The sequence below is a fragment of the Penicillium canescens genome, assembly GCF_028828765.1.
Source record: "Penicillium canescens strain IBT 15451 chromosome Unknown utg000005l_segment0_segment0, whole genome shotgun sequence".
NCBI classification, from domain to species: domain Eukaryota; kingdom Fungi; phylum Ascomycota; class Eurotiomycetes; order Eurotiales; family Aspergillaceae; genus Penicillium; species Penicillium canescens.
The window spans coordinates 2,169,339-2,194,700 of record NW_026703967.1 but is presented as its reverse complement, the minus strand read 5'-3'; the positions used below and the strand labels follow the sequence as shown (position 1 = coordinate 2,194,700).

General features: G+C 49.2%; 10 protein-coding genes across 10 annotated transcripts; 7 read left to right on the top strand and 3 right to left on the bottom strand.

The window, feature by feature from the left end:
• Nucleotides 1-1,162: 1,162 nt before the first annotated feature.
• Nucleotides 1,163-1,594, top strand: N7446_008425 (uncharacterized protein; the record flags this gene model as incomplete). The annotated part of the gene is made up of 2 exons (XM_058517170.1): nucleotides 1,163-1,420; nucleotides 1,493-1,594. The coding sequence occupies 2 exons, from the start codon at nucleotides 1,163-1,165 to the stop codon at nucleotides 1,592-1,594; spliced, it is 360 nt and encodes a 119-aa protein (XP_058370816.1).
• A 756-nt stretch (nucleotides 1,595-2,350) lies between these two features.
• N7446_008424 (alpha-mannosyltransferase) lies at nucleotides 2,351-3,841 on the bottom strand (the record flags this gene model as incomplete). The annotated part of the gene is made up of 1 exon (XM_058517169.1): nucleotides 2,351-3,841. The coding sequence occupies one exon, from the start codon at nucleotides 3,839-3,841 to the stop codon at nucleotides 2,351-2,353; it is 1,491 nt and encodes a 496-aa protein (XP_058370815.1).
• Nucleotides 3,842-4,610: 769 nt separating this feature from the next.
• On the top strand, nucleotides 4,611-7,003 carry N7446_008423 (fungal specific transcription factor domain-containing protein; the record flags this gene model as incomplete). Its single annotated transcript, XM_058517168.1, has 2 exons — nucleotides 4,611-4,752; nucleotides 4,803-7,003. The coding sequence occupies 2 exons, from the start codon at nucleotides 4,611-4,613 to the stop codon at nucleotides 7,001-7,003; spliced, it is 2,343 nt and encodes a 780-aa protein (XP_058370814.1).
• Nucleotides 7,004-10,996: 3,993 nt separating this feature from the next.
• Nucleotides 10,997-12,259, top strand: N7446_008422 (uncharacterized protein; the record flags this gene model as incomplete). Its single annotated transcript, XM_058517167.1, has 1 exon — nucleotides 10,997-12,259. The coding sequence occupies one exon, from the start codon at nucleotides 10,997-10,999 to the stop codon at nucleotides 12,257-12,259; it is 1,263 nt and encodes a 420-aa protein (XP_058370813.1).
• A 2,208-nt stretch (nucleotides 12,260-14,467) lies between these two features.
• On the top strand, nucleotides 14,468-16,973 carry N7446_008421 (potassium channel family protein). Its single transcript, XM_058517166.1, has 3 exons — nucleotides 14,468-14,836; nucleotides 14,895-15,033; nucleotides 15,085-16,973. Exons 1-3 carry the CDS (start codon nucleotides 14,547-14,549, stop codon nucleotides 16,777-16,779), a joined length of 2,124 nt encoding a protein of 707 aa, XP_058370812.1. The 5' UTR covers nucleotides 14,468-14,546; the 3' UTR covers nucleotides 16,780-16,973.
• Nucleotides 16,974-17,165: 192 nt separating this feature from the next.
• Nucleotides 17,166-17,924, top strand: N7446_008420 (uncharacterized protein; the record flags this gene model as incomplete). The annotated part of the gene is made up of 1 exon (XM_058517165.1): nucleotides 17,166-17,924. One exon carries the CDS (start codon nucleotides 17,166-17,168, stop codon nucleotides 17,922-17,924), a length of 759 nt encoding a protein of 252 aa, XP_058370811.1.
• A 501-nt stretch (nucleotides 17,925-18,425) lies between these two features.
• N7446_008419 (YoaK family protein) lies at nucleotides 18,426-19,324 on the bottom strand (the record flags this gene model as incomplete). The annotated part of the gene is made up of 2 exons (XM_058517164.1): nucleotides 18,426-19,030; nucleotides 19,120-19,324. The coding sequence occupies 2 exons, from the start codon at nucleotides 19,322-19,324 to the stop codon at nucleotides 18,426-18,428; spliced, it is 810 nt and encodes a 269-aa protein (XP_058370810.1).
• Nucleotides 19,325-19,701: 377 nt separating this feature from the next.
• On the bottom strand, nucleotides 19,702-20,262 carry N7446_008418 (uncharacterized protein; the record flags this gene model as incomplete). Its single annotated transcript, XM_058517163.1, has 2 exons — nucleotides 19,702-19,860; nucleotides 19,951-20,262. The coding sequence occupies 2 exons, from the start codon at nucleotides 20,260-20,262 to the stop codon at nucleotides 19,702-19,704; spliced, it is 471 nt and encodes a 156-aa protein (XP_058370809.1).
• A 2,107-nt stretch (nucleotides 20,263-22,369) lies between these two features.
• Nucleotides 22,370-22,630, top strand: N7446_008417 (uncharacterized protein; the record flags this gene model as incomplete). Its single annotated transcript, XM_058517162.1, has 1 exon — nucleotides 22,370-22,630. One exon carries the CDS (start codon nucleotides 22,370-22,372, stop codon nucleotides 22,628-22,630), a length of 261 nt encoding a protein of 86 aa, XP_058370808.1.
• A 190-nt stretch (nucleotides 22,631-22,820) lies between these two features.
• N7446_008416 (kinesin-3 family protein uncB) lies at nucleotides 22,821-25,333 on the top strand. Its single transcript, XM_058517161.1, has 2 exons — nucleotides 22,821-23,379; nucleotides 23,452-25,333. Exons 1-2 carry the CDS (start codon nucleotides 23,028-23,030, stop codon nucleotides 25,116-25,118), a joined length of 2,019 nt encoding a protein of 672 aa, XP_058370807.1. The 5' UTR covers nucleotides 22,821-23,027; the 3' UTR covers nucleotides 25,119-25,333.
• Nucleotides 25,334-25,362: the final 29 nt, after the last annotated feature.

Below are 25,362 nucleotides of genomic sequence, written 5' to 3'. Positions count from 1 at the left end.
TCAATTGCCAATTAATACTGTGCTTGGATCTTGCTGTAAACCTACAGTATAACAAAGGTCATTCCTTTGGTAGAATATGACATGTGCGGTAAGCGAGTTGGTATGGTCATCCCAAACTGCGTGTAATGCGAATCACACTATACTGTAGAACTTTCGTCAATCAAGTTATAACATTATCTTTCTTTCTACTGTATATAGATATATTAGCGTAAGTTTTTGCGGCGAATGGACTATCAGTGACGATGCGACAGTGAAATAAGGTATAGTTCTACAGAATATATCTTGGACATAGTATCATCGATTCATTACACGCTTTCCTAACACACAGAGATACTGAAGATTGCAATTCGTTGCATTTATAATACTGCTCGGAATGACCAGCTCACCTACCCACATCGACATGCGCCAGAAATGTAGGGTTGATGGCCATATTGGCGGGAGGTAACTGATGCCCGGCCTCACTATTATCCGAGGTATGTAGGAATTATCTTTCATGGGTGCGAACAGACATGTCTAAAATCGTGGCTAACTGTACTTCAACCTAGACTTTGGTCAATAATAAGCAAGATAACCATGCAGACGTGCACCTTAGTTTCTCGTTGCAGTGCCAAGCATATTCGATGGTATGCTGCACCATCGTGATGATTGACTTCCGATCGAAAGCCAAAAGTACACAAAACCATAATATGGAATATCAATTACCTCTATGAACTGGATCAAATCTCCGTGCTGTAATTCAATGACAGGGCACCAGATTTCCAGGTACAAGCATCAACGTCAGAAGAAACCTAGGAAGAAAACTAGGAAGTGGAGGGAGCTCTTGGTCTCCACACGAATTGAACGATGTCACTAAGCAACTTCCTTGATTGCAGTGATGCAAAGAGAAAAGCAACGAAGGGTCCAGAGCACATGCGATCAGAAATCGCAGGGTTGAAGCTGTTGTCATCGCCCTCCAACCTGGTTAATGCCCCACTATGATCTCAGTGACTCCAGCATGACATCACAAGTACAATCTCAACTATAAGACCAAGGGTCGAGCTTCAGACTTTGAATTCCCATCAATTACAGCTGAAAACCCCCTCAACACTCTTCTCTATAATCCAACAAAACACAACCTTTCCTATCCCCGTTTCCAAAACTCATTCTATACATTCAATCCAAAATGTCAGGCCAATCCTCCGTCGGAAACCGTACCGTCTATGAAGCCGGTGACCAGCGCAACGAGCCCGTCTCCGAGCTCCAGGAGCGCGCCCGCTACGCGGAAGGCCAAACACACAGCCACCAGAACCTCGACTCCAAGGATGGCCGTTCCATCGCCAACAAGCTCGCTTCCCAGGAGCACAAGAAAGACCCTTCGCACCACCACAACGACGTCCAGAACCAGGAAGCCGAGCTTAGCAAGCAAGATCCTACCAAGCCCGTAAGTGACGCCGCATCATATACTCTTCCTCATTCCGTCACTTGCAATTCCTAACCGGATTGATTCTTCTAGGCCAAGGTCCACGGCAACGCTCCCTCCAAGGGTGCCCAGGTTGATGCCGAGCTCCAGGCTGACGATGAGCAGCGCCTTCGTGAGAAGGGCATCAAGCACTAAATTATGTTACGAGGTTATGATATAGTAAATAGCAACCTTTTTTGGGTTGGTGGGGATGGATGTTGTTGCATTTATGTACGATATAATGATATCTGAGTGAAGTTTTAAACAGTACACCACACAAAAGTCACGAAGTGAGTATGGCATTTTATACATTAATTTTGCCCTACTTTGGCCTCTCTTTTTTCGTCTCTTTTTTGCCCATTTTCGAGTGTCTTAAATTATAGTGGGGTTGAAAACGATGGTTTACATCATAAAGAGTATACCAAAGTTGGGGTGTGAAAGGACTCAACTTATGTCCTATGATATGACGTTCCTCATTTATTGAGTGTGACCATTGAATAAATACATTGAAGAAACATTATGTGTGTCTTGCGTAACATGTGTGTAGTAGCTGGGACAAATTGGTTTTGCGCAGGCCTCAAAAAATATTTGGTCGATGCTGTACATGGCTGGCACAACGTCATAGCTCTATTTGGGGGAGATGGTTAGCCAAATGAGGGCCTTGTGTAATAAAAGCCTCCACTAATCGTGTGCCAGACACGACTTTGTTGGTCTCCATTGCGGGACCAGTACACAGTAGTCAGTCTAGGTGACATTTGTGGTCTGGTTCTCCGGTGGTGGAGTTGAGGTGTGGTATAATGCAGGACATGTGTCCAAGCCACAGTAACCCGACTCCGGGGCGGGAAAGAAGCTGAAAGACCAGAAAGCGGCCAAAAGCGCAGAGTATGGGCGCAGTAGATCCAAGGTCAGCCGTCAGCCATCCAGAGTAAACTTGGGATCATCGTCATGCGGTCCAGCAAAGACGTGGCCCCAATACTCCTCGACTCGCTCGCACAGGCCCACTTTGTTCTCCCATGTTTTGAAGGCCGTCTCCAGATTACAGCTGACCCATTTGATTTCCTCCCAGTATGCCTTTTCGACATCGTATCCGAATCTCCCAACGGTTTCCGCGGGTGCGGTCCAGGCTCGTCCATCCGAACCATCTTCTTTCAGCGTGGGGGTTGTTTCCCATCCCATACCGAAGATCCGGTCTCCAGGATTGAACTTCGGGTAGTTTGCGTGGATCCAGAAAATGTGTGGTGCCTGGGCCACAGCCTGGTCCTTTACACGCCACTTGTCTTGTTGCGTCAAGGCATAGTCCTCGCGGGGATCTGACTGCGCCATGGCTGATCCAGACAGGCCATCTGCAGTGGCGTGTCCGATAGCTTGGACCCTCTCACTGACAGTGTAGAAAGGTGCACCAAGTGCTGAAGCGGCTTGGATAAAGGTTTCCTTATCGCCCTCACCAGGACCGCCTTGAGTTAACAAGCGGAAGTAGTGAGACGGGCCGTAGAAATTGTAGTAGGCAGCCAATAGGAGTGGTAGCAAATGTGTTTTCTTAGAGACCAAGAAAGCCCCTGTTTCTGAGGACTGGCGGGCAGCCATGGATGGCGCCTCCTGTCGTGAGATCCTGTAGTATAGCGGCGATGCGGAGGAAGCCCAAAAGTCGGGCCAGGTCACTAGGCCATTGGATTTGAATGGCTCAGAGTCGAGCAGCTCCTCTGGTTTGCCAAGGGGGAAGCAGTCGGCGTCCATCCAGACAATCTCCTCAAAGGACGAGAAAAGAACCGCAAAGATCTTGAGTTGATAGTGTTCGATGATATTTTTGCCCACTACATCTGCCAACACCAAGCATCGCGCATCAAGTTTAGGAAGCACTTGATTGCAAACACGTTTCTCGTGCTCGCTGGCGTCCTTCATGTAAAGTTCAACCGGTAACGTGGATCCCGCGCGGCGAAGCATTCGCAGCGAGGACACAAACACGGGTAGGTACGTCGCACCAGCCGTAGAGACCAACCCCCGCTTCCCCGGGGTATGAATAGGCTTCAACTCCTTGCCCGAGTTTTTGATATCCTGAATGAAGCTCGCATGGGCCTCTTCCATCTTCCGCTCATCTTCCTCGCTCAGGGACGTCAGGTCGGGCCTCGGCAACTCATTCGTCGGATCGAAATGCTGGGCGTCCACATCGCCGAGTTTATCCGGAGAAGGACAGTTGGGGTTGTGCCGTTCGAAGATCGGTCGAAGGACTTTCCAGAAGTCCTTTTGGCGTTCCGTGAGGGGGACTTCGAAGGCTGTATTCGGGACTAGGGAGACGGTGGAGGATGCGGTAGTCGGGGTCCAATAAAAGTAGACGGTGCATACAAGGATCAAAGAGAGCATGGCCAGGACGAGGGACCTCGCCCTCCCAGGGCGGAAAGCACCCATGGTCAATGACGCCAAGTTGACTCGGAAAGTTTGCGCTTTGGTCCAGGGGTTCAGGGAGCGGCGCACGGCCACGGCCACGGCCAATTCACTGATGAAGTTGAACTGTTGAGACTATGTATAGACTGTACAGGCTTATACAGTGTACATGCCTGCTCTTAGCGCATAAGGAGGGTGTTGAAGATTGTGGCGTTCATTTTGGGGCTGGGCGGGAAGAAGATTGGTCCAGGCTTGGCGGGTCATATTTAGTCTACGCTGTTTAGCCCCAATGTTAATAGGAGTGTGCAAAATAGCGAAATGTACTATATGCAGATTGAAACAGATATATCAAACTGCGGAAACGAGGCACGAGACCCTAAAACACCCCCGGTCTCAATTTTGTGCTCCCCAGAGCCGAGGTAGGCGCAGTGTGCAGGGGCCATTATTTAGGTGAGATGCGCGATTATTTCATGATCACCGAGTGGAACCAGATATGAGAGAAATCAGTCGCGAACGCCCCGTCTTCAGTTCTTGTTAGAGCGCGGATCATCCTCCACCGGGCAGATCCCATATCCACCCCCCAACACGCCTCTTCCTTTCTTTTTCAGTTCTCTCTTCGTCCCTTAATCTCCTACGCTATTCCCCAGATTTTACTCTGACAATTTGCTCCGATCTTACAAATCTCCATTCCTCACGTTCCGTTCCCCGCAACCTTGAAACTGCCCTCACATTTTCACCGGGCCTTCGCGGTCTCAACAGATGGACCCCGTGCGGGCAACCAGATCATCCGTCCATGATGTCCTCCAATAATCCAGACCCTCAGTCTCGAGACCCGGCACCCAAGGGGAAATCCCGCAAGACCGACCCGAATGCTCCCGTCCGAAAACGCCGCAAGAGAACCGTCGTCAGCGGGGCTTCTGATGACTGCTTTGCCTGTTCCAAGCGAGGGGCACGGTGTGATCGGCGCAGACCTTATTGCTCCCAGTGCCTCGAACTTGGTCGCGAATGTTCCGGATACAAGACGACGTTGACATGGGGGTTGGAGTCGCAAGCCGAGGCAAGCTCCGCGGACAGAAGCTGCCGGTGATGGACTCGGAAGAGCAAGCGACACCTGCGAAACCACAACCAAAGGCTTCGAACAGCAGTGGACCGTCTTCATCGCGGGCTCCCTATAATGCTTCGGTTCCGGTGCCTCCAGTCACTGGCCCGGAAGTCTCATCGTTCGACGCTGGGACCGCCAATGTGAAAATGGAAAGTTCACCACCCATGATGCCGGGGTTCGATATGCCGTGGACAATGGATATGCCAGATCCCCAGTCGTGGTCTAACACGGCTACTTCGACACCTAAGATTTCAGGGCTTCCATTACCATCCCGACCTCTGGTTCCAAATACTACACAATACATGACTCCGGATACGGCATTGCAGTATGCTCCTATATTAAGCCCAACAGCCAGCTTTAATTCTCCAGTCTGGCCTACTGCAATGCCCATTCCATATCAGCCTGTCACCCCACCATCGTCACAAGATGTTGAAGAAGAGGATGTCAAGAGAGATTCTAATTACCATATGCTGTGGAACGCTGCACATTCTCCATCACTATCTCAACTTCTTTTGGCGCGATCCGTGGGAAAGACACCCCGTCTTCGATATCTCATCAGCTACTATGCTGAAGTCATTGCTCCCATGATTGTTGCCTTTGACAGCCCAACAAATCCATTCCGTACGCATGTCATCCGTTTGGCGGTGGAGAGCGAGGCTCTACAAGAAGCAATTGCAACACTGGCTACAAGTAATTTGCGACAAAGGCGAGAACATAACCATCGTTCTACTGAAAGAACACTACCAGCACGCATGGCATCGATGGCTCACCGTGCCCTTACTGATGAAGACTTCCAAGATCGCTATGGCATCTCGGTTCCGGAAGGATACGTGAGGGAAGAAAATCACCACCGCGGGATGGCCGTCAAGGCATTGAATGCCGATTTGGCTGACCCCCGTCGAAGACTGTCAGACTCGGTATTGGCAACACTTCTAATGCTCTGCCTATTTCATGGTTGTGACACTGGTGTTGCCGAGTTCCGGGCACAATTTGCAGGAGTGACAAGGCTCCTAGCGATCCGAATGCGCCATTCTCGTGTGATGACAGAAGATCTCAAATGGTTCATCCGCATGTTCTCATGGTTCGATACGCTTACAGCTACTACAAATGATCGTGACGTACAGCTTCGTGGGACATGCTTGGAGATAAGTTCAAAAACCGATGGAGAATGGGGTCTGGAGAACCTAGCTGGTTGTGATGGTCGTCTGTTCAAATTGATCTCCCAGCTGGGTCGCTTGAACCTTCTCAGTCAAGATCAAACCCCCAATCTCTCGCGCCCAACTGATGCTGCTGTCTCCACCGCCTCTCTTCCCCCTTCTATGCTATTCCCCGGGTGGGAGACGGTCACTCCAGACCCTATGGCTGGCTCCATGCCGCTTCCTGGATACGGGTTCTCCCTCCCCACACCGCCGCAGAGCAGCGAACAGTCCCGTCGTCCATCCTCTCCAGAATTCTGGACTGAATGGTATTCACTTAGGCAGCGACTTGAATCCTGGCGATTCGACCCACCTGCTGAAGCCTCTTTCCCTTCTCCGCCTTTGTCTGCATCTACTATGTCATGGAACTCCACCAACTACACCATGCCGCAGACCTCCACATCTGCGTACCAAGTGGCCCCCGAGAATCTCCAGGACGTCTTCCAGATCTCGGAGTGTTTTCGCCATGCCGCGCTTCTATACTGTGAACGTCTAGCTGAGCCAACTCTCCCGTCACGGCATGGACGTATCCAGCACCTCGTTCAACTGGCCATGCACTGTCTTTATACCGTGCAGTCAGATGTATACCTCCTCTGGCCATTATTCATCGTCGGGTCGGAGTGTGTCGAGGAGAATCACCGATCGATCATCCGAAATCGCTGCAAGGATATTTCCAAGGACTCCGGCTTTGTCAACAACCTATCATGTTTAGAGCTCCTAGAACGGATCTGGGCTGAGTATTCTGATGAATCCTCGTATCCCGTTTATCCAAGTGACTTCGGACCGCCACCTCCGCTGGCTGGAGGTCGGGCACCTACGTCGCAGGCCTTCCGGTGGTCCCAAGTCATGCAGGCCAAGCGGGGCGAAGGAGAATACATGGTGGCATAGATTGTCTTGTTTTTGTCTTTATTAGTTCATACCCGGGCTATGTGCTCGCGGTCACCAGCTTTTCAGCATCCGGAATTGGCTTTTTTTTTTCTTTCATTCATTCAAGGATCAGCGATTTGGGTTTCAACTTATGATACCATTCTTTGTGCAGCAGTTTGCCATTGGCTGACACATACTGGCTCTCTTTTGTCTATATATTTTCGAATAGAACGCGTGCATGTATATATTCTAGGCCAGCAGCCAATATAGAAGAAGTCTTTACATTTGATACTGTGTAACCGAGCAATCTGATAAAGCAACACTCTGCAATCAACAACCAATGCAAGCCGACCTACTATAACACTCTCTCCTTTTCATAAGCACAAGACCACATTTCAACCAAAACTCCCGACAACCCACAACCCGGAAACCCATCCAGTCGGGGAATTCCATCCCGAGCCTATCTCCCGCCTACATACGCCAAAAAAGCAAAACAACCAATGGATCCCCTGTCATATCCAACGCCCTCAAAAACCAAAAGTACACAAGTCACATACTCGGTAGGGCACAGGGCAAGGGCAAATTCCAAACCCTACATGCACATGATCAGCACGCACAAAGGAAAAAAAGAAAAAAATGGTGAACACCTCCAATCTCGGAAACAGTCCCAAATCCCTAATAGCAAACTCAATATCCATACCGCTCAAGTCGCCAAGAGCTACTGTAATATTCCATGCCGGCCCAAAATGCCAATAGGGGACCAGTTAAATTGGACCGATATTTTGTTTTGATCCTCCCGCGCTTAGATCCTATGTACGCTCGTGCAAGGGGCAAGCTGGTAGATAGGAGTTACTAGCTGCGGGTGGTTACCCAATGTGATTGAGACTAGAGGGTGCGTGTTTAATGTTTAATGTATGGTATAAGTTAATTAATTGTGTAATTTTCATATAAGTTGATTTTGAGGCAGTGCCTTGTTTCATGGCTTTGTTACTATTTGCATTGTGGCGGTTCAATTTTCTTCAAATTAATTCTCAATAATCGGTGATCGGATTCCACTGTTCTAGGTTGCAGGATTTTTGTTTCGGAGTTCTGGTCGGAGCAAGAGGACGGAGCACACTATTGTGCACGGCTTCATACGATACTCATATCATACTATTACGCAAAGCAAAAGCAAAAGCAAAAGCAAAAGCAAGCGGTAACATGCAACATGCACCATGGCCTCGGTGTCCTCATCCAGAAAATGAAGTCCTATATTTGCCATGCGAGTCATTCTAAGCTTACCGAAGTATAAAGTTGCACAGAAAGTACATATAGAATGGAAGATTGGGTTATTCCGATATTCCTGCATACAGTCCACGAGCACGGTGTGTAAATTGTATAGGCCCGTGCGCCAGTTCAAGGTTATGTTCCTACATGTCCAGCCGAGCCTGAATCTGAGTTTACCGCCGGCTCTCAGCCCGCCCCTGCAGCCCTTGTTTAGACCGGTCGTCATTGGTGTAGTTTCCTAGGCTCTAAACCTTGTTCTAGAAATTCCATCGCCCGTTCTTAGGTGAGCATTACGCATCATTACGCATGTCCCCGTTTTTTTGTCTTCTTATTTACTGTAGATCGCCCATTACATATTACATGTGCAGCGGTAGCTGAGAGCTCAGCCTTGGTTGGGGGTGGCAAAATAGGGGGGTTGGTCAGTTGTCGAATGGGAGGTCATATCTCGTGTGCTGAGTAGGCAGACACATCGATCGTTATATATGATGATTTTTATGCTTGCCTTGCATGTGAGATCTATCCTGTCTGCACGATCAGAAAAATGTTAGTGGGCTGTATTTTTTTTAATTTCTTTTTTTGTTCAACTGTTAATCAAACGCCATGTGCAACCCTAGATGATCGGCGGTGCAGGGTGTGTTTTGTCTTCTGAATGGCTGGAATGGTAAAACAGGGGCAAGATTTCTCGAAGGGACTTGACTCATCTCGAGAAAAACAAAACCCTCGAATCAGGGATCGGCCTTGAATTCTTTGTGTGCGCAGCAAGGACGTGCTGAAATTCCTTCCATTTCATCCCTTTACTCGGTGCGTGAGCGTAGCAGCAGTGGTAATGTTGGTATCGGTGGCTGGGGTAAATTGCGGTGACCCTTTTACATTTGGAATACTGGACAGATTGCTATTTCTGTTTCAGAGGGGTAGTAGTAGTAGGTGTTGTGAGATTTGGGATTCAACTGCAGTATCACTGCCAGACATGCTGCATACATCAGGCCTTAGTGTTAGTGCTAACCAGTTCCGAAGAAGGCAGATTAGGGCTTGAATGCGGTCGCAGCGTGTCGCCTATTGTTCATTGCCCCACGCTGAAACAATAGACTGTGGGCAGCCAATTGCCTATGGATGACAGCCGTTGATCCAGAACTCTGACTTCATAATGCGTTGGTTGGAGAGTAAGGCTTCATCTTCAATCCCAACGTCTACACAGCCAGGCCTCCAAGACATCAGGAGCTAGTCTCTTTCTCCATTATTGCTAGCTGAAGTTTCTATCCGTCTGGTGACGGTATCCCAGTGGAGGAGCAAGTTGCGGTCTGCGAATTTCTCTATATTTTGGCCCAAAGTAGACGGTTGCTGCCCAGCGACGCAGCGGTAAAGCCCATGCATGGTCCGTGATGTTGCCCAACAAGACAAGCGAAGCGTGTGTTAATACAAAGACCCTGATGGGGCTCATTAGTTCTTGCCATGGCAACGTGTATCTGTAACGACGTTCGGAGAATATCTATAGTGGAGTCTTGAATAAGTGAACCGCTGGACGAGACGGGATGGGCCGTGAAATCGCGATCGAGTTACTAACCAACCATGGAACCGGCTTTTAGTTGGGACTACATCTACATGTGCAGACACACACACACACACACACACACACACACACTCACATGTACTTTTGCAGGTCTCTTCGTATTCGCTGTAGATTTACCACTTCCCCGATCCAGTATTCCTCCGGGAAAGTTCACCTATGGTGTTCATGTAGATGAAGTGGCCCGTGGAACATGTACCCTACTTCTGGAAGACACATGGTTTTGCGCTCATCCAACCCAACTATGACACGCCACCTGATAGAGGGGTGCCTAGATTAAGCCCATAGCTGTAAGGCAGCCAGTGAGATCTTTGATCAAACTCTACTTTTCCTACTTTGCCCAGTTGCTGAATCAAAGTGAGTCAGAGAGTCAAAGTTGGGCGACATATAGTTGCCTTACAGGGAAATGCAGTTGTCCGAGTCAACTGAGGGGCTGTTCGCAAGCGCTCTGCATATCGAGGAGACAACTGGACTAGTTGGACTAGTCTGAGGGGTAGACATAGTACTTTGGAGAAGAGCCAGATCGAAAGTGGTAGGTAACTCGAGAAGAATCGCCACAGTGAGTCACGATAGGGTCTGTGTAGGATATAAAAGGCCCATAACTAGAGAGTAGATCAAGAATTCTACATAATCAAATATATAATTCTATAATTCTAAATCTATAATCTAATAAATATAGAACAGAATAGAATAGAATACCAGTACGTGTATTACCAAACGCCACAGCCCACGCCAACTCACACACACTTGGTTGGCGCCAATATCACTCTCTCCTTTCATCCTTTCGAATTTTTCCCTCTCCACTCTCTCTTCCTAACTTCTCTGTGGGAGACTCTCTTTGTTATTACTCTTGGGCTCCCCGTCAGGAGTCTTTCTTATCAGGATTCTGCCCATCTGGTAGCTGGTAGAGCTCCCCCCTATTCGCACTCTCCCTTCTTCAGTGGATCGAGACCGAACGTTCAAATGCCCTCTCAGCACATTCAGTTTCAATCCTCCTCTCTTCGATCGGAAACCGTACCGCGGTGACGGTCCTAACCCCAAAAAATCCTATCTGGCCTGCAGTTCTGAATCGGCGTCGATTTCTGTTTGGGTGCACGATATCCTGTATAATATACTCGGTGTTCTTTTTTTTTGTCTCTTTGCCATTGCATTTACAATCTGAACTGCTCTATGCTCGTTCGATAATGTATCATTACTCCAGTCCACCACCCGGGTGGTCCACCTACGACTATTCGCAGTCTCCTCCAACCTCACCTCACTACGCCTACTACGCCTCTCAGTTCGCCAACACATACTCCTCACCCCGGGGCACTTCGCGACGACACAACCGCAAAGCCAGCTACACAGCCACCAAAGATACGGGGGGATGGTATTCGACCTCGGGCTACCCGCACGGCTTCTATGAAGCCACGCCAGACTATGGCATTCCATCGCGAAAGCACGATCATGTAAGTGCTTCTTTTGCGGACATGCCCAAACACCGTCGATACCACTCCTCGGCTGGTCATCCTACGGGGGATGGCTTCGGCACCGGAAACGGCTACGGCTATGGCCCCGGCTACAGCTACGGATTCGACCCGTCGCAATCGCAGACGCGACCCATCTTCGTCGATGTGGTCGACGATGCATTCGACGTCCCGCGCACCACCCGCGAGCCCCGTCCCAGTCGCCCAGGCCATCCCCCGGCCTCGAATCCCAAGCGCGATGGCCCCCGTCGCGCGTCGACCTCTTACCGCAAATCAAATCCAGCTGATTCTCACTTTTACTTCACCCAGGCTCCTAACAACGAGGATATCGATGCTGCCCGACGCTCCCGCGCACGGCGCCAGTCCACTTCCACGCGCAACCCCAACAAGCCCAAGCCCGCTCCCGCCGCGAAACCCCCACCAACCGCTACCGAAGATGACGCCGAGCGAGCAGGTGTCCCGGCAGGCTATTCGATCAAGAACTGGGATCCGACCGAGGCGCCGATCATTCTCCTCGGTAGTGTGTTCGATGCGAATTCCCTCGGAAAGTGGATCTACGACTGGACCGTTTTCCACCACGGCGCCTCGACGCCCATGGCCGATGTCGCTGGCGACTTGTGGCTTTTGTTGATCAAGCTGGCGGGCAAGGTTAAGAGGGCCGACGAATGTCTCCCACGCATTCAGCGCGTGGAGGCGCAGGAAGTCGTCGAAGATTTCCTTGAAAGTGGCGAGCGCCTCTGGGCTCGTTTCAAGAAGCTCCTCAAGGGATGTGAACTTTACATGTGGAAGGCCGCAAAGCGAGAAGGTGGTGGAAAACCTGTTTCTATGGGCCGTAATGCAGGCTGTGAATTTGTCGAATCTATTTTCGGTCGTGATCGCGAGCTTGAAAACACCGAGAAGCTTATGAACAGTATTCGGCTCTGGAACATGCGATTCGATGCCAACTGCGAAGACATTCTGCGCCGACCTTCGGCTATGTAAATGTCACTCCACACACCTCACACCTTTCCCCGACTACCGACTACCGAGAATGATATCTATGATATCCACAGAGAATTTCCTATTTCGTTTTCATCTTTACACTGGGAGCGTTTGACGCTTGTTGAACTGCATTTGGAGCGCGTTGGTTTGACTCCGGCTAGCTTTGCACGTTGCATTTACTCTGACTCTGTTTCTCGATCTCATCGGCAGATATCGTCCAAGGAATGGACGACCAAAAAAGATACATGTTTTCTTTTTGTTTTTGGTTCCGGCGCCTCGATTTTGATCTCGTTTCCTTCATGGGGCGGCGTCTTTTTTTATCATTTCTATTCCATCACTGGCGTCCTCTGTTTAATCTTTGTCTTCTCTTTTCTGGCCGTCAACTCTGATTCCTGTTTTGTCGTTGATGTTCGTCTCACTCTGCTTTGATGATACCATCTTGCGATTTCTTATATACGTGCAAGCCGTTCTTACTTCTCGTTAAACTGCTTTGTGTTTCTGCCTTTTGCGTTTACTTTTTACTTTTGCTATTGCTTGATTTGATGTTGGGTGCGAGGAGGAATCCGGGTTGTACATAGAACCACGACCCCAACATCCGATAGACCAACCCTGACACTCGTTATACTTTCCAATCATGCCATGTTCCTTAGTAATGCTATAGTATACATGTACTTCCCGACCATACTATTACACCGTAGCTGTATCCATACTGTAGTATCCATACTATTTCCACGTAACCCCCTCCATAGAGGTGTGATGATATGTGATAGAGAAGCTACCCCAGCGCTTCGCGGCACCGGCGCAGAGTACAGCAAAAGTTACCGACATGCAGTGTGGATCACTACCCCGCCCTAAGGTGCTACGTACATGTACATGTACATACAGCAGTGTACATACGCAATACGCAGTGTACGGAGTACAATATGTAGAACCCCTCCATCTCCACCTCCACTACCCACTACCCACTACCAACAGTACTAGTAACATACTAACATGCAACTAGTCAACTTATTTCTCCGTACAACTTACAAAGGTCGCTGGTTGGCTGCCTGGCACTTTCTTAGTTTCAGGTCCAATCCTGCAAAAGCAGGTACTCATTCCCAAATGACGGGCCCTGATGTCACTGTCAATATAAGTGTAGGTCCCAGCGTTTTGACGTCTTGATTTTTTGGCTTTGGCTTTGGCTTTTTTGGTTTATGCAGGTGGTTGGGGTTGCTATTGGTTCAGGGGTGGTTAATTGTAGCGGTTTTGGTTATTGGTTGGGGGTTTTGGGGGGGTGGCGAGCCTATCAGTGGGTTTGGTGGGGGTAATACATGCATGTGTATGCGGGGTTGCGTTGTGCATCATATCCTGGATTTTTGGCATTTAGGTGGGTTGCATGGGTTGCATGGGTTTTTGGTTCTTTTGGAAGTATTATTAGTTGGATTATTGTGCCCGGTAGGCTGGTTTTGGTCTGGGGACTGTTGTGTTTGTGGAATGGGTCCATGTATAGGTACTGGGTGCTAAGTCGAGGCTCGGCTTTAGCTTATTAGTTGCCTTCAGAGTTAAACTGAGCTTGTGAGATGTTGTCTCGGAGCTCTAGGCTGTTTAAAAAGCAGCGAGCTGGTTTTGGGCGAACTATCCTGGAAGTGGTAGCAAATACTGTGTGATACAAGTTATAGTAAGCTTATATTAGAGTGATGGGTCTCACTTTCGAGTCAAAGATTATGTTCGTCAGGTTTGATAAAATCGACTACATGTATGAACCTACTAACCATGTGGCTATGCATGCCTATTTGCCTAAACATAACTAGTTATGATACACGTCGCCATATCGGGCCTCTATCTCACCTCTATCTCACCGCGATCGCTTGAAGAAAGTTACTTGTTGATTTCGTACATGTATATCTTTTTTTCATGTTGTTGATTTGACAATATAAGTTAGTCAGAATGATGACGCATGTGGGGAAGCCAGTCACGGGACCAAGGTCAAAGCTAGACATTGACATCATTTACAGCGTGATACTGGCGCCTGAACCCTCGCGTCGAAGATGTCTTCTTAAATATCTGTCCTGTCGGACATATCAAGGGAGGGAACATATGGGGCGCGTACAACTCATACGATCCAACCCATTCTCCGCGTTGACCCGATGCAATCTCACCCTATCAGGATCAGTGTAAGACGCGATCCTTGATGGTACCCACAAGAGCTTAACTCAAATCTACTTCCCTTGCAACTAAATCGGCCACTCCACCCTTCGGCTTCCGACTAGATCCAGTTCGGTCTGCGCATGGATATGCTAGAGCGATGCAGCATGGGTCTGTGACAGTCGAGATACCCACGGACGACAGGTCTGCCGGGCTCTCACGATGGGAATCGATCAAAGGTCATTTTAATATGAGGCCGGCTGAAGATGATGAGCCGCAGACTTGGTGGATTGCGTCTACGACTATTCCTCTTATTGCAGCTGCGACGGGTCCACTTGCTAATGTTATGTCGATTGTTGCGCTGATTCAGCCTTGGCGAAATGATATTATTTCTAAGACTCTAGGACGTGCTGGGAATTACTTGGAGGAAGGATATCCGGATCCTCCTTGGTGAGTGAAGACAGGATCGTGCGGTTATAGTTGTGGTGAACTCTAATGCTGTCTCCAGGGCCATTGCTCTAAATGCTGTGTCACTTTTCTGTGGCGTTGTGGGAAACATCTTTCTGCTTTTCAACTTTACGCAAGTCATTCGATACATTGTCGCGTTACCGGTTACTATTATTCTGTGGTTCATAGCTACGGGAATTGTGAGTGACGCATCTGTCTAGTTTTGGTCATCATACTGATACTTATGATAGCTTGGTGGGATTACAGCTGCCATGAGTGTTTATGCACCACCAGTCGGCCCTGACCAGGTCTACTCACAAGGATTTTGGAGTGCCGTGATTGCAGCATGTCTCTACTTCTTCTTAAGCGGCACCTTGATGATCAATATGCTGGGATACTTCCTAGGAAGATACCCACAGCACTTCGCACTAACCGACGAACAACGAACATTGATTCTTCAGATGACTGCGTTTGTGATTTGGCTATTAGTTGGAGCGGCCATCTTCCAAAGCGTACTGGATATCTCCTTTGCCGATGCGTTATACTTCTGCGATGTCACCGTTCTGACCTTGGGATTCGGTGACATAACTGCCGTCGCACCTGTTGGTCGAGGTCTCATCTGGCCATATGCAGTCATTGGAATTATCATGTTAGGATTGGTTGTTGGAAGCATTCATAAGTTTGCCCGTGAAGTTCACTACGAGAACGTGATCCGGAAACACATCGAGCAGAAACGGGTATCAACATTCAATCGATCGGTCAGCTTTGGCGAGCTCTCAGCCTCCGAAGGGAAGATCCCCATCCGCGGTACGGAAGTCACTCCCCCGACTCCTACTCGATCGAAGTCCAAAAGCTCTCATCATTACCACCGCCATGGACCAATTCGCAACAGAATCAATGCCATTGCCACAGGCCGTCGACCTAGACTTCTTGTCATGCGCGAAGAAAAAGATCGATTTGACGCCATGCGCCGCATCCAATACGATACAATGCGCTTCCGTCGCTGGAACAACCTGATAATCAGCATAGCCGCATTCGGAATCGTATGGACATGCGGAGCAATAGTATTCTGGCAACTCGAACAAATGTCCTACTACGAATCCCTGTATTTCTGCTTCTGCTCACTGTTAACAATTGGCTACGGTGACATCACACCCCAGTCGAACGCAGGAAGACCCTTCTTCGTGCTGTGGTCACTAATCGCCATCCCAACGATGACAATACTCATCTCCCAAATGGTCGATACAGTCGTTGCAAGTTTCAAGCATGCAACCAATAAAGTGGGCGATTACACCGTCCTCCCTCAGTCAGGCATCTACAAATCCTTCTTTAGCCGGATTCCTGGCGTTACAAAGCTCCTCGCTTCCCGCCAAGAAAAGAAGCGAGTGAAACGCGGATTCGCGCTTGAAGGTGGCGAAAATGGCGATGTAGGACATAGGCGCGATTCAGGTGATATCAATCGACCTACCCATCTCGTCAAGGTAGCCGGTGAACATCCACGCCCAACGCTGGAGGAACTAGCTCGTGATCCATCACCACTCGAACTAGCCCAGCAGCTTGCCTTTGCCCTTCGTCGTGTGACGGAACATGTACGCGAGGGCAAACGGAAACGATATGGTTATGAGGAATGGGTTGAGTTTACACGGTTGATTCAGTTTACGGATCCGCGGACGAGGCCGTCTTCTTCCGCGAGTCGATCACTCGGTGCGCAGGATTCTGTAAATATGAATGAAGATGAGTATGGATTGCTTAATTGGGATTGGATTGGTGAGAATAGTCCCATGTTGGCTACGCAGACGGAGCCCGAATGGGTTCTTGATCGGTTGTGTGAGAGCTTGATTCGGTATGTGTCGACTCAGGTGAGTCGTGCTGCTGGGGATGGTGATGGTGCTGATTCTGAGGAGGTGACTCTTCAGAAAGAGAGAGATATTGGATTGGATGAATGAATGAGCTGTGTTCTTGCGTATACCCGTGGGGTTTTGCTTTTGATCATTCTTGTTTTGTGACTTGTACTGCCACGATGGCTCTCTGGATCACGTACATGTTTCTTTTTGCTTAGTTCTTCAATTTGGATAGAGCCAAAGGCAGTGGCTCTACAAATGAATCACAGCGGCAAGGCAAGGTAGCCAAATAAACAGAGATCAACATCAATACTTGGAATATATGGAAGAGTCGGGCAATAGAGCCTCTTTCAGCCCCGCATAACGCAGTAATTAAGCTGATGCCTTGAACTCCGCCACATGGCAACATCAACTCTATAACTTCATTACATCCTACTTTAAACTACCCTTCAACCCCAAATCCTCCCCCAAAACAAAATCCCAATCCCAAAATGACAACCAACATCCCGGAAATCCTCCTCCTATGCATGGACGACGAGTTCATCACAGCCTTCAACACCTCCCTACAAACAAATTGGCCAACCCACAACCCGCAAACCGTAAAAATAACCCCCATAAACGAACGCCTCAACTCCCTTCCCGAGGGCACCACCTTTGACCTAATCGTATCCCCAGCAAATAGCTACGGCCGCCTAGACGGCGCCTTCGACGCCGCAATCTCAAGAGCATTCAGTCCCCGCAACGACTACCACGCCGTGACGCGAGCCGCGCAAGCCATTTTATATGAGAAATGGCGCGGGTTCGCACCGCCTGGGACGTGTACGCTTGTTCCATTCCCCGAGGAGTTGAAGGGGAATCCGTTTGGGTGTGCCTGGGTTGCGCTTTGTCCTACTATGCGTGAGCCGGGATCTGTGGAGTGGGATCGGGAAGTTGTTTATGAGTGTGTGTGGAGTTTGTTGGGGCAAGTTGAGGGGTGGAATCGGGGGTTAGGGAAAGATGGGGATGGGGATGGGAGGAGGATTGGGAGGAGGATTGGGAGGATTCTTATGACGCCTTTGGCTGCTGGTGTTGGGAAGGTTAGTAAGGAGAGATGGGCTGCGCAGACGGTGCTGGCTCTGAAGCATTTTGTTGATGCGCTTGAGAGACCTGAAAGGTGGGGGAGTTTGTCGTGGAGGGATATTGAGGAGGATTGTGTTGAAGTTGAGAAGACTTGGAAAGAGCCTGGTGATGTTGAGAAGTCTTGGAAGTAGTGACTCCATGCATACATATCTGGGATGTAATTACTTGAATGGCTTGATCAATGTATAGTTTAATGTACTTATGCTGCGGGGGTATGCTAAATGGGCCATCGATATAGGAAATGTCTATGTAGTTGTACTTATGATATCTAACGTTAAGGGCCGGTTACTGAGGCAGAAGAGAGGATAAGTATTCAATGTCAACTAAAAATTGAGAGATGAGGGCGACTACATCTATATTAGAATTGAAGAATGAAAGCCATGTATGTAGTTTACCAAAACAGAAACTGGAAATACAGTATAGGAGCAGACTGGACTATAATATTGGATAGTACTGTCCTATGCATTAGACTTTAGTATCCATATAAACTACGACTTGAGATAACCCGAGTGTCTTCCCAAGGAACTGTAACTGTCTGTATAAAATATTAACATTGATCTATGCAAGTCTAATAAGCCGATCTATATCTACAACAAATCTCTACCAGAACAAGCCAAAACAGCCTGCCCTATCTATTTCGGCGGTGCAGCCCTCCAGAACAACCACCCAATGGCAGCAACAAACTTCATACCAGCAGCCATCCACAAAGCCGACTCCATACCACCACTACTCCGACTCAACCACCCACCAACAATCGCACCAATGAGTAAGAACACAACACCACCAATACGGCGATTGCGCTTAACATTGGTAGTCGGCTTATCAGTGATCTTAGGATCAGAAGCAATATCAAAGTAAACACTTGTCAAGACGACAGTCGGAATCTCATTATATCCCAGCGACCGAGAGCAAGTCATACCACCAGCAGACTGGAAAGCCAGCAGGGCGATAGGAATCAACTCCAGGAAGAGGGAACCGCCATCGAGGCCAGCGTCGGCAGAAGTATGAGGAATAAGATCGGCTTCGATCAGAGCGACAGCGATGACGATCAGGCAGGCTTGCACGAAGAAGGAGACGAAGAGGGTTCCGCGGCGGAGAGCGCCAACGCTGCGCATTGCGATCGAGAAGACCATTGCGCCGAAGAAGAACGACGCGATTGAGGCGAGGGACTTCAGCCAGCCCCAAGGCTTGCTGGACGGCTGGTTGGAGGCGCCCAGGCCGAGGAAGATGGTGTTTCCTGTGAGCAGAAATCTGTTAGTTTTGCGCTTGTGCTGGCTTTGGCCCTTGCCCCTTGCGGGATCGGCCTCGGGACGTTATAAATCATACCAGTTTGCATGCCAAGGAAACAGGACCATGCGTTGTAGGCGCTGCTATCGCATAGTCCGGTGAGGAAGCAGAGGAGCAGACAGACCAGATCTGCGTGCGTGGTTGTGAGGTTTTGCTTCCATCGTCGGGATACGCTGGACTCCTGCTTTACGGGGACATTGGGGGAGGCCTCGAGGTCGGCTGGGGGTTGTGTTGTTTTCTCCATTGTGCAGGCTGTTCAATGCAGTATAACACAATAAGTGCGCCCCCTCCGCGTAGCTTAAATAGAGGGAAAGAAGAGATGAGTCAAAAATCGGCGTTCCTGGTCGGGTCGAGGCGACTCCCGAGAAAAACTAGCCGATCTCGGCGGTGATCGCGCAATAGTTACAACGTACGAGCAAATACAAATTCACTTTTATTGAGACCTTTTGCTCCTTCAAACCCTTGTAATACACTGAATACACTGAATACACACAATACTGCTGCCTGGCCCCATGTGGATCTCGGATAGGGCTGAATTAAGGATGTGCAGACAACCACTCATGTCCCATCTATAACTGTTGCACCGAGACTCTCTGTACGCCCCTTTCATACGTGAACCCCCTACCGCGTGAGATAGAAATAGACTCTGCCCTCGAACTGCTTACTTTCCATACACCCGGCAACCATGTTATGTTTCACAGCTCGATAATAGACTATCGTGGGTCGCTCATCATACACCAGGGCCGCAGAAACTACGCCGTGGTATTTGATCTCACGTAACTGCCAAGGTCAGAATGAAAGAATACAGAATGTTCCGTACACCGAGATCCCAAATAGATCCCTGCATACCCTGTGCCACTTTGTACTCACCGATGCACGCCCCCAGTCCTCAAAGCACACCCGCTTACCATTCCGCGCAACAATCAGCGGAGCCACGTCGTCCGTAGAATAAAATGTGTTACCGAACCAATTGAGTGTCTCCAATTCGGCTTCGAAGGGGTGTCCCGTGGTCAGGATATACCCATCCCATTCGCCCATCAGCTCGTCGGGGTGGATCGGCTTGAGTTCGTCGAAGATGTTGACTTGCCCGCCAAGCACTCCAGGGTGTTTTGTTAAACTGATGAATTTCTTGGCCGGACTTGGCTGGAAATAGTCGAACGAGATGATTGGAAATTGGATCATCACGCTTGTGTGTTGGGGACGTGGGTCTTGTTGGGTGGAGGGAAGGCTTGCAGGCTTGCAGGGTTGTATGTATACTTCACATCCGGGTAATTCTCGAGTTATCAATTTTGGCTGGCGGATGTCCTTGTGGCTACGTGGATTTCTTTCGTTTCATATGAGCTGGCTGTCTTGACTTTTACCTAGAATGCAGCCCACATGGCTGCACAGGCCTGCGCTTCGAGCGCTTAAGGCAGAAATTGAAGTATGTTGAGCAACTTCCGATCTGCATAATCCGCCATACAGATGAAGAATACTCCCCATTCGAGGTCTCTGCTTTCTTATCCATGTATGTGATTCGTTCGAGACGAGTCCAGTGTTTTCTGTCAGGAAGGGATCCCTCCCTTCGGATACGCTACCAGTACCCCAGGCCCGCGAGTACCTGCACTTCGCAATGTATTAGACCTGAATGGCACTTGAGATCATGCCAAAAATGGAATACAGTTTATCTGATAAACGGTTAAAAGATGGGTGAAGATTCTCCAGTCTCATTGCCACATTCCAGTACCGGTTCGCCCCGTTGAGTGGCTGTTTTGCCTGTCGATCATGATTGATAAAAGTGAGCTATGTATAGCTATGGGCATTGAAATTCTTGGGAGAGCGTCCTTTCAGAGATGGCGGCAAGCTGTACATATATATATACATGTACATATCTGTCGAAGATCCAGAATATGGTGGGCTTCACTGACTGGCAAAAGTTCTGTTTTCATATCCCCTCGCAAGCCAACAGGCGTCCAACCAACCCTGTAAAGCTCATATAAACAATCCCTTGACCCAGGAATGCACCACTGATTCAACCCTCGGCCAAAATCCGACTTTCCAAGCCTTCATTCTACAAACCAAAAGTCTTAATTCAAGGCAGCCACTGCCCGACACAAAAACAACCGCAGCCCATTCTCTCCTCTCCCACTTCAAATCCCCTATAACAGCAAATGCATGCTCTTCCCCGAAATAACACGCGATATTTTCATCTGTCAATCGTGATGTATCGCTACGACACCGTGCGCTCTAGGAGGTTAAGTGAGTCAGATCTTTGACACTCCCCAGGGCTGTCAGCTTCAAGAGTGTCTAGTATTACTAAATCAGCCACTAGGTTGTTAATGAATTTCGCGGTACAGTCTGATCCAGATAATTTGAACTGCAGAGCCATGTGACTTGGAATAATATATTCGGGCAGAGCCAGATCCGTAAAAACAGTGCTGATGGGTAAGTTCTGCTAGAAAGGCCGTTCAATTGTCGTTGAAATATCGTACAAAGAATAGTAGCTTTTTCGATATATTCCCTCCCATTCGATCCCCGCATTGCTAGGTTATAGTGTTGCATAGTTATCCTGTATAGATCCCTGACATTCAGTGTGGCAAACATAAACCTTGTTCCGGTTGTTTGTTTGAAAGATTCCCTATCTCCCTATATAAAGATATGCTTAGGATTGAGGCATATTAAACGTAATGATTCATTGGAATACGGCGATGTCCAATATAACTTCAAGACATCCATGTTTGGATGATCCATGATCTATGAGATGACGAAGATGAGAAACAGAGGGCGACCAACAGGATCGATGCGCTTCGATTGCCACCAAAAAGCGAGCTAGGATAGAATCAGTCTCCAAGTCATGGAATAGAGCGAAAGAGAGCTCGGTGGCAACCATATTTGCCATGATGCTTTGAGCTCGGTATCCACGGAACCGACTCAACCCAACCATTCCACCAGCGGGCGTCTTATTCAAAACAATCAATTGGCTCCCAACATACGACTTACAGAACACTATGGAATTGGTGGCACTCGCTAAATATCTCTCCCAATGGCGAGTGCGGAGAAGTGCTCGGGGTAGATGTCGTCGTCATGATCCTATCATACCGCCACCGAAGCTCATAAATATAGTCCGTTCTGCCCTGATATTTCACTACCAAAGTATGAGCCAAACACAATCAATAAAACAACATCATAACACCAGTTATTGAGTATGTACCCCCTTACCCCTTCTACCCTGAATGGACAAGAGTGAGAGGAGTTGGTGGTTGTGGAGGTGTTTGTTCGATCTATACAGAAACGCTAACATCCACAAGACATGCCTCTGCAAGACGTACCGAAGCAGGCGAAGGAGGCCGCCACAAAAGGCCTGCCCGATCCCAAGACTACATCCGGCATAATCAATCAAGAGCAGAGCGAGCTTGGACCAAATCAGCTGTTGAGTGAACATATGAACGCCGCTGGTGACCCCGTCCCCGATCCTACCTGGGGCAACAAGGCTAAGAAGCCCAGCGACGCGCTCGACGACGACGCGGACCTGTATACAGCCATGAACGCTGAAACTGCCGACTTTGATTAATCGTAATTATTGAAAGTGAAAGTGTGACATAATTGTTAAAGTGGAAATTGAAGAGATCCAACGGAGACTGGAGTCTATGGAGTTGAAACCTAAGCCTGCCATTGCTGTGGCAACGGGTTGTAGACCATGACACCTGCGTAGACACTTGTATACCGCATCTTCGTAACAAATGTTATCTTGAATGCCATCCGTTCTTTTTTATATTTTCTTTTCTCCGAATACTTGCGCATAGCGCAGAATGCCAGGGCTCTGAACCTCTCGAGTCTCTGTTGACCTGAAACGTATCCAGGAAACAACGCGCAACACAGTACCGAACCCCCTTTCACTCATTCTCTCTCTCTACATTGCCCTTTGCCCTGTCATTCTACATTCCCCTTTCTTTTGTTCAATCCATTGCATGTACCAATCTCTTCTTGACCGACGACGCGACGCCGTCACCGCTTGTGTGCAGCTATTGAGGGACAACAGGGACATGGCGCTGGACCCGCGCTTCTACCACCACATCGGCCATCCGGGCCCTGGCTCGATCTCATCAGCCGCTTCCTCCGAACTCTCCGCCGCGACGGGAATCACCTCGCCTAGCATTCTCTCCACCTCCGCCTCCGCCGCCACCCTTAGATCTTCCGCTTCAAGTCCGTCCTTCCGCGCGCGGGAAAGCGTAGCGCTATCCGGCCGAGATGGAATGGCCAGCCCCACGCCAGGGGGCAATGTGCGCGTCGTCGTACGAGTGCGAAAGTTCTTGCCTCGAGGTAGGTGATGCCAGGAACTGGGATATGGAATTCCGTCGCCGAAGTGGAAGTCGTTGTCTGACTGCCTTGCAGAAATCGAGCGCAACGCGCATTGCTTGATATCCATGGACCCGCGTACACAAATGACTTGCCTCCAAGCCCCGAAACCGAAACCTGGCGACTTCGGGAAGCCAAAGTCGCAAGCCCGTGGCAAGATTCTGGAAGACAAGTCATTCACGTTCGATAACTCGTTTTGGTCGCATGATGAGGAGGACGATCACTACGCACACCAGGAAGATGTATACAATTCACTAGGTGAGGAGTTCTTGGATCACAACTTTGAAGGGTACCATACGTGTATCTTCGCCTATGGGCAAACGGGTTCAGGAAAAAGTTATACCATGATGGGCACGCCTGATAGGCCCGGTTTGATTCCTCGAACCTGCGAGGATTTGTTCCAGCGCATTGAGAACTCGCCATCTCCTGATATCAGCTACAATGTTCGAGTTTCATATTTTGAAGTATACAACGAGCACGTCCGAGATCTTTTGGTCCCCAGAACCGATCCCCCGCATTATCTCCGCATTCGTGAATCACCGTCGGAGGGTCCATATGTGAAAGATTTGACGGAGGTGACGGCACGGAACTACACTGAGCTGATGAAGTTCATGCGAAAGGGAGACGTCTCTCGGACAACAGCCAGCACAAAGATGAACGACACCTCATCTCGATCCCATGCCGTCTTCACCATCACGTTGAAACAGATCCACCATGACTTGTCAACTGACGAGACGACTGAACGCACTGCCCGCATTCGGTTGGTTGATCTGGCTGGTTCTGAACGTGCCAAATCCACCGAAGCAACAGGCGCCCGACTTCGTGAGGGTGCCAACATCAACAAGTCTTTGACTACGCTAGGTCGTGTCATTGCCGCTCTAGCAGATCCCAAGAAACCCCGCGGTGTACGCAAAGGCAAAGAACTGGTTCCATACCGTGACTCGATTCTCACATGGCTATTGAAAGACAGCCTAGGTGGCAACTCGAAGACAGCGATGATTGCCTGTATCGCGCCTGCGGACTATGAAGAAACACTTTCAACCCTTCGTTATGCCGACCAAGCCAAGAATATCCGAACTCGGGCGCGTGTGAATCAGGACCAACTCTCTGCAGCTGAACGCGATGCGCAAATCGCGGAGATGGCAGAGACGATTCGTACCCTTCAGCTCAGTGTGAGCCAAGCAGCCGTTCACCAGCGGGCGACTGAGGCCTCAGATGAAAGACTCGAAGAGTACCAGCAAAAAGTCGAAAAGATGCAGCGACTCATGGAGGAGACCAAGATGGTCAGCGAGTGCAAAATTCGACAATTGCAGACAGAAAATGAAGCTCTGCGCATGCACCTGAAATTGGCCGTCGACAGTCTCAAGAACCCGATTCCAGCCGTCACCCTCGATCAAAGAAAACCCAGCATAGTATCGGTGGCAGAAGAGAATCAACCGCCCAGCCATGAGTCAGACGACCGCGAAGGTTCTCCTATGTCAGATGCCGAGTCTGACATGGATGTCTGGGAGGACGACGATACCATCACCCACGATGCCAACGAGCAAGAGGCTCACCGAATGCAAAACCACATGCATGATCTTCTCGGTGATCTGAGTGTTTTCAAGCGAAAGTTGGCCACCGATCACGAGCGGTTCCGGCCCCTCGAGGGACCCGGAACTCGCAAACGACGTGCATTGGGACAAATTAACAACCATCACTAATATGTGGATATTACCTTCTTTATGTTTTATTGCGTGTACAGGGTTTGATTGGCGTTGGCGGCGAATTTTATCTGCTCTTTGTTTAGATTGGGACCACGACTCTCCCAGGGCAACGCCTGCCACCTTTGGGCCGCACCTGGACTTATTCTTAGCCCATGACTTCTTTATTTGATAGCGAGACCCCTTGACATGAATAATGAGACACCTGATGCGATGCCTGTTTCAAGTCGACCACCCTTACCCT

Bases quoted from the DNA above. Each gene is read 5' to 3' on its own strand.
- N7446_008421 (XM_058517166.1), top strand. From the start codon at position 14,547: ATGCAGCATGGGTCTGTGACAGTCGAGATACCCACGGACGACAGGTCT. The intron at 14,837-14,894 runs GTGAGTGAAGAC...TGCTGTCTCCAG, and splicing joins GGATATCCGGATCCTCCTTG to GGCCATTGCTCTAAATGCTG. The intron at 15,034-15,084 runs GTGAGTGACGCA...TACTTATGATAG, and splicing joins GGTTCATAGCTACGGGAATT to CTTGGTGGGATTACAGCTGC.
- N7446_008416 (XM_058517161.1), top strand. From the start codon at position 23,028: ATGTACCAATCTCTTCTTGACCGACGACGCGACGCCGTCACCGCTTGT. The intron at 23,380-23,451 runs GTAGGTGATGCC...ACTGCCTTGCAG, and splicing joins GCGAAAGTTCTTGCCTCGAG to AAATCGAGCGCAACGCGCAT.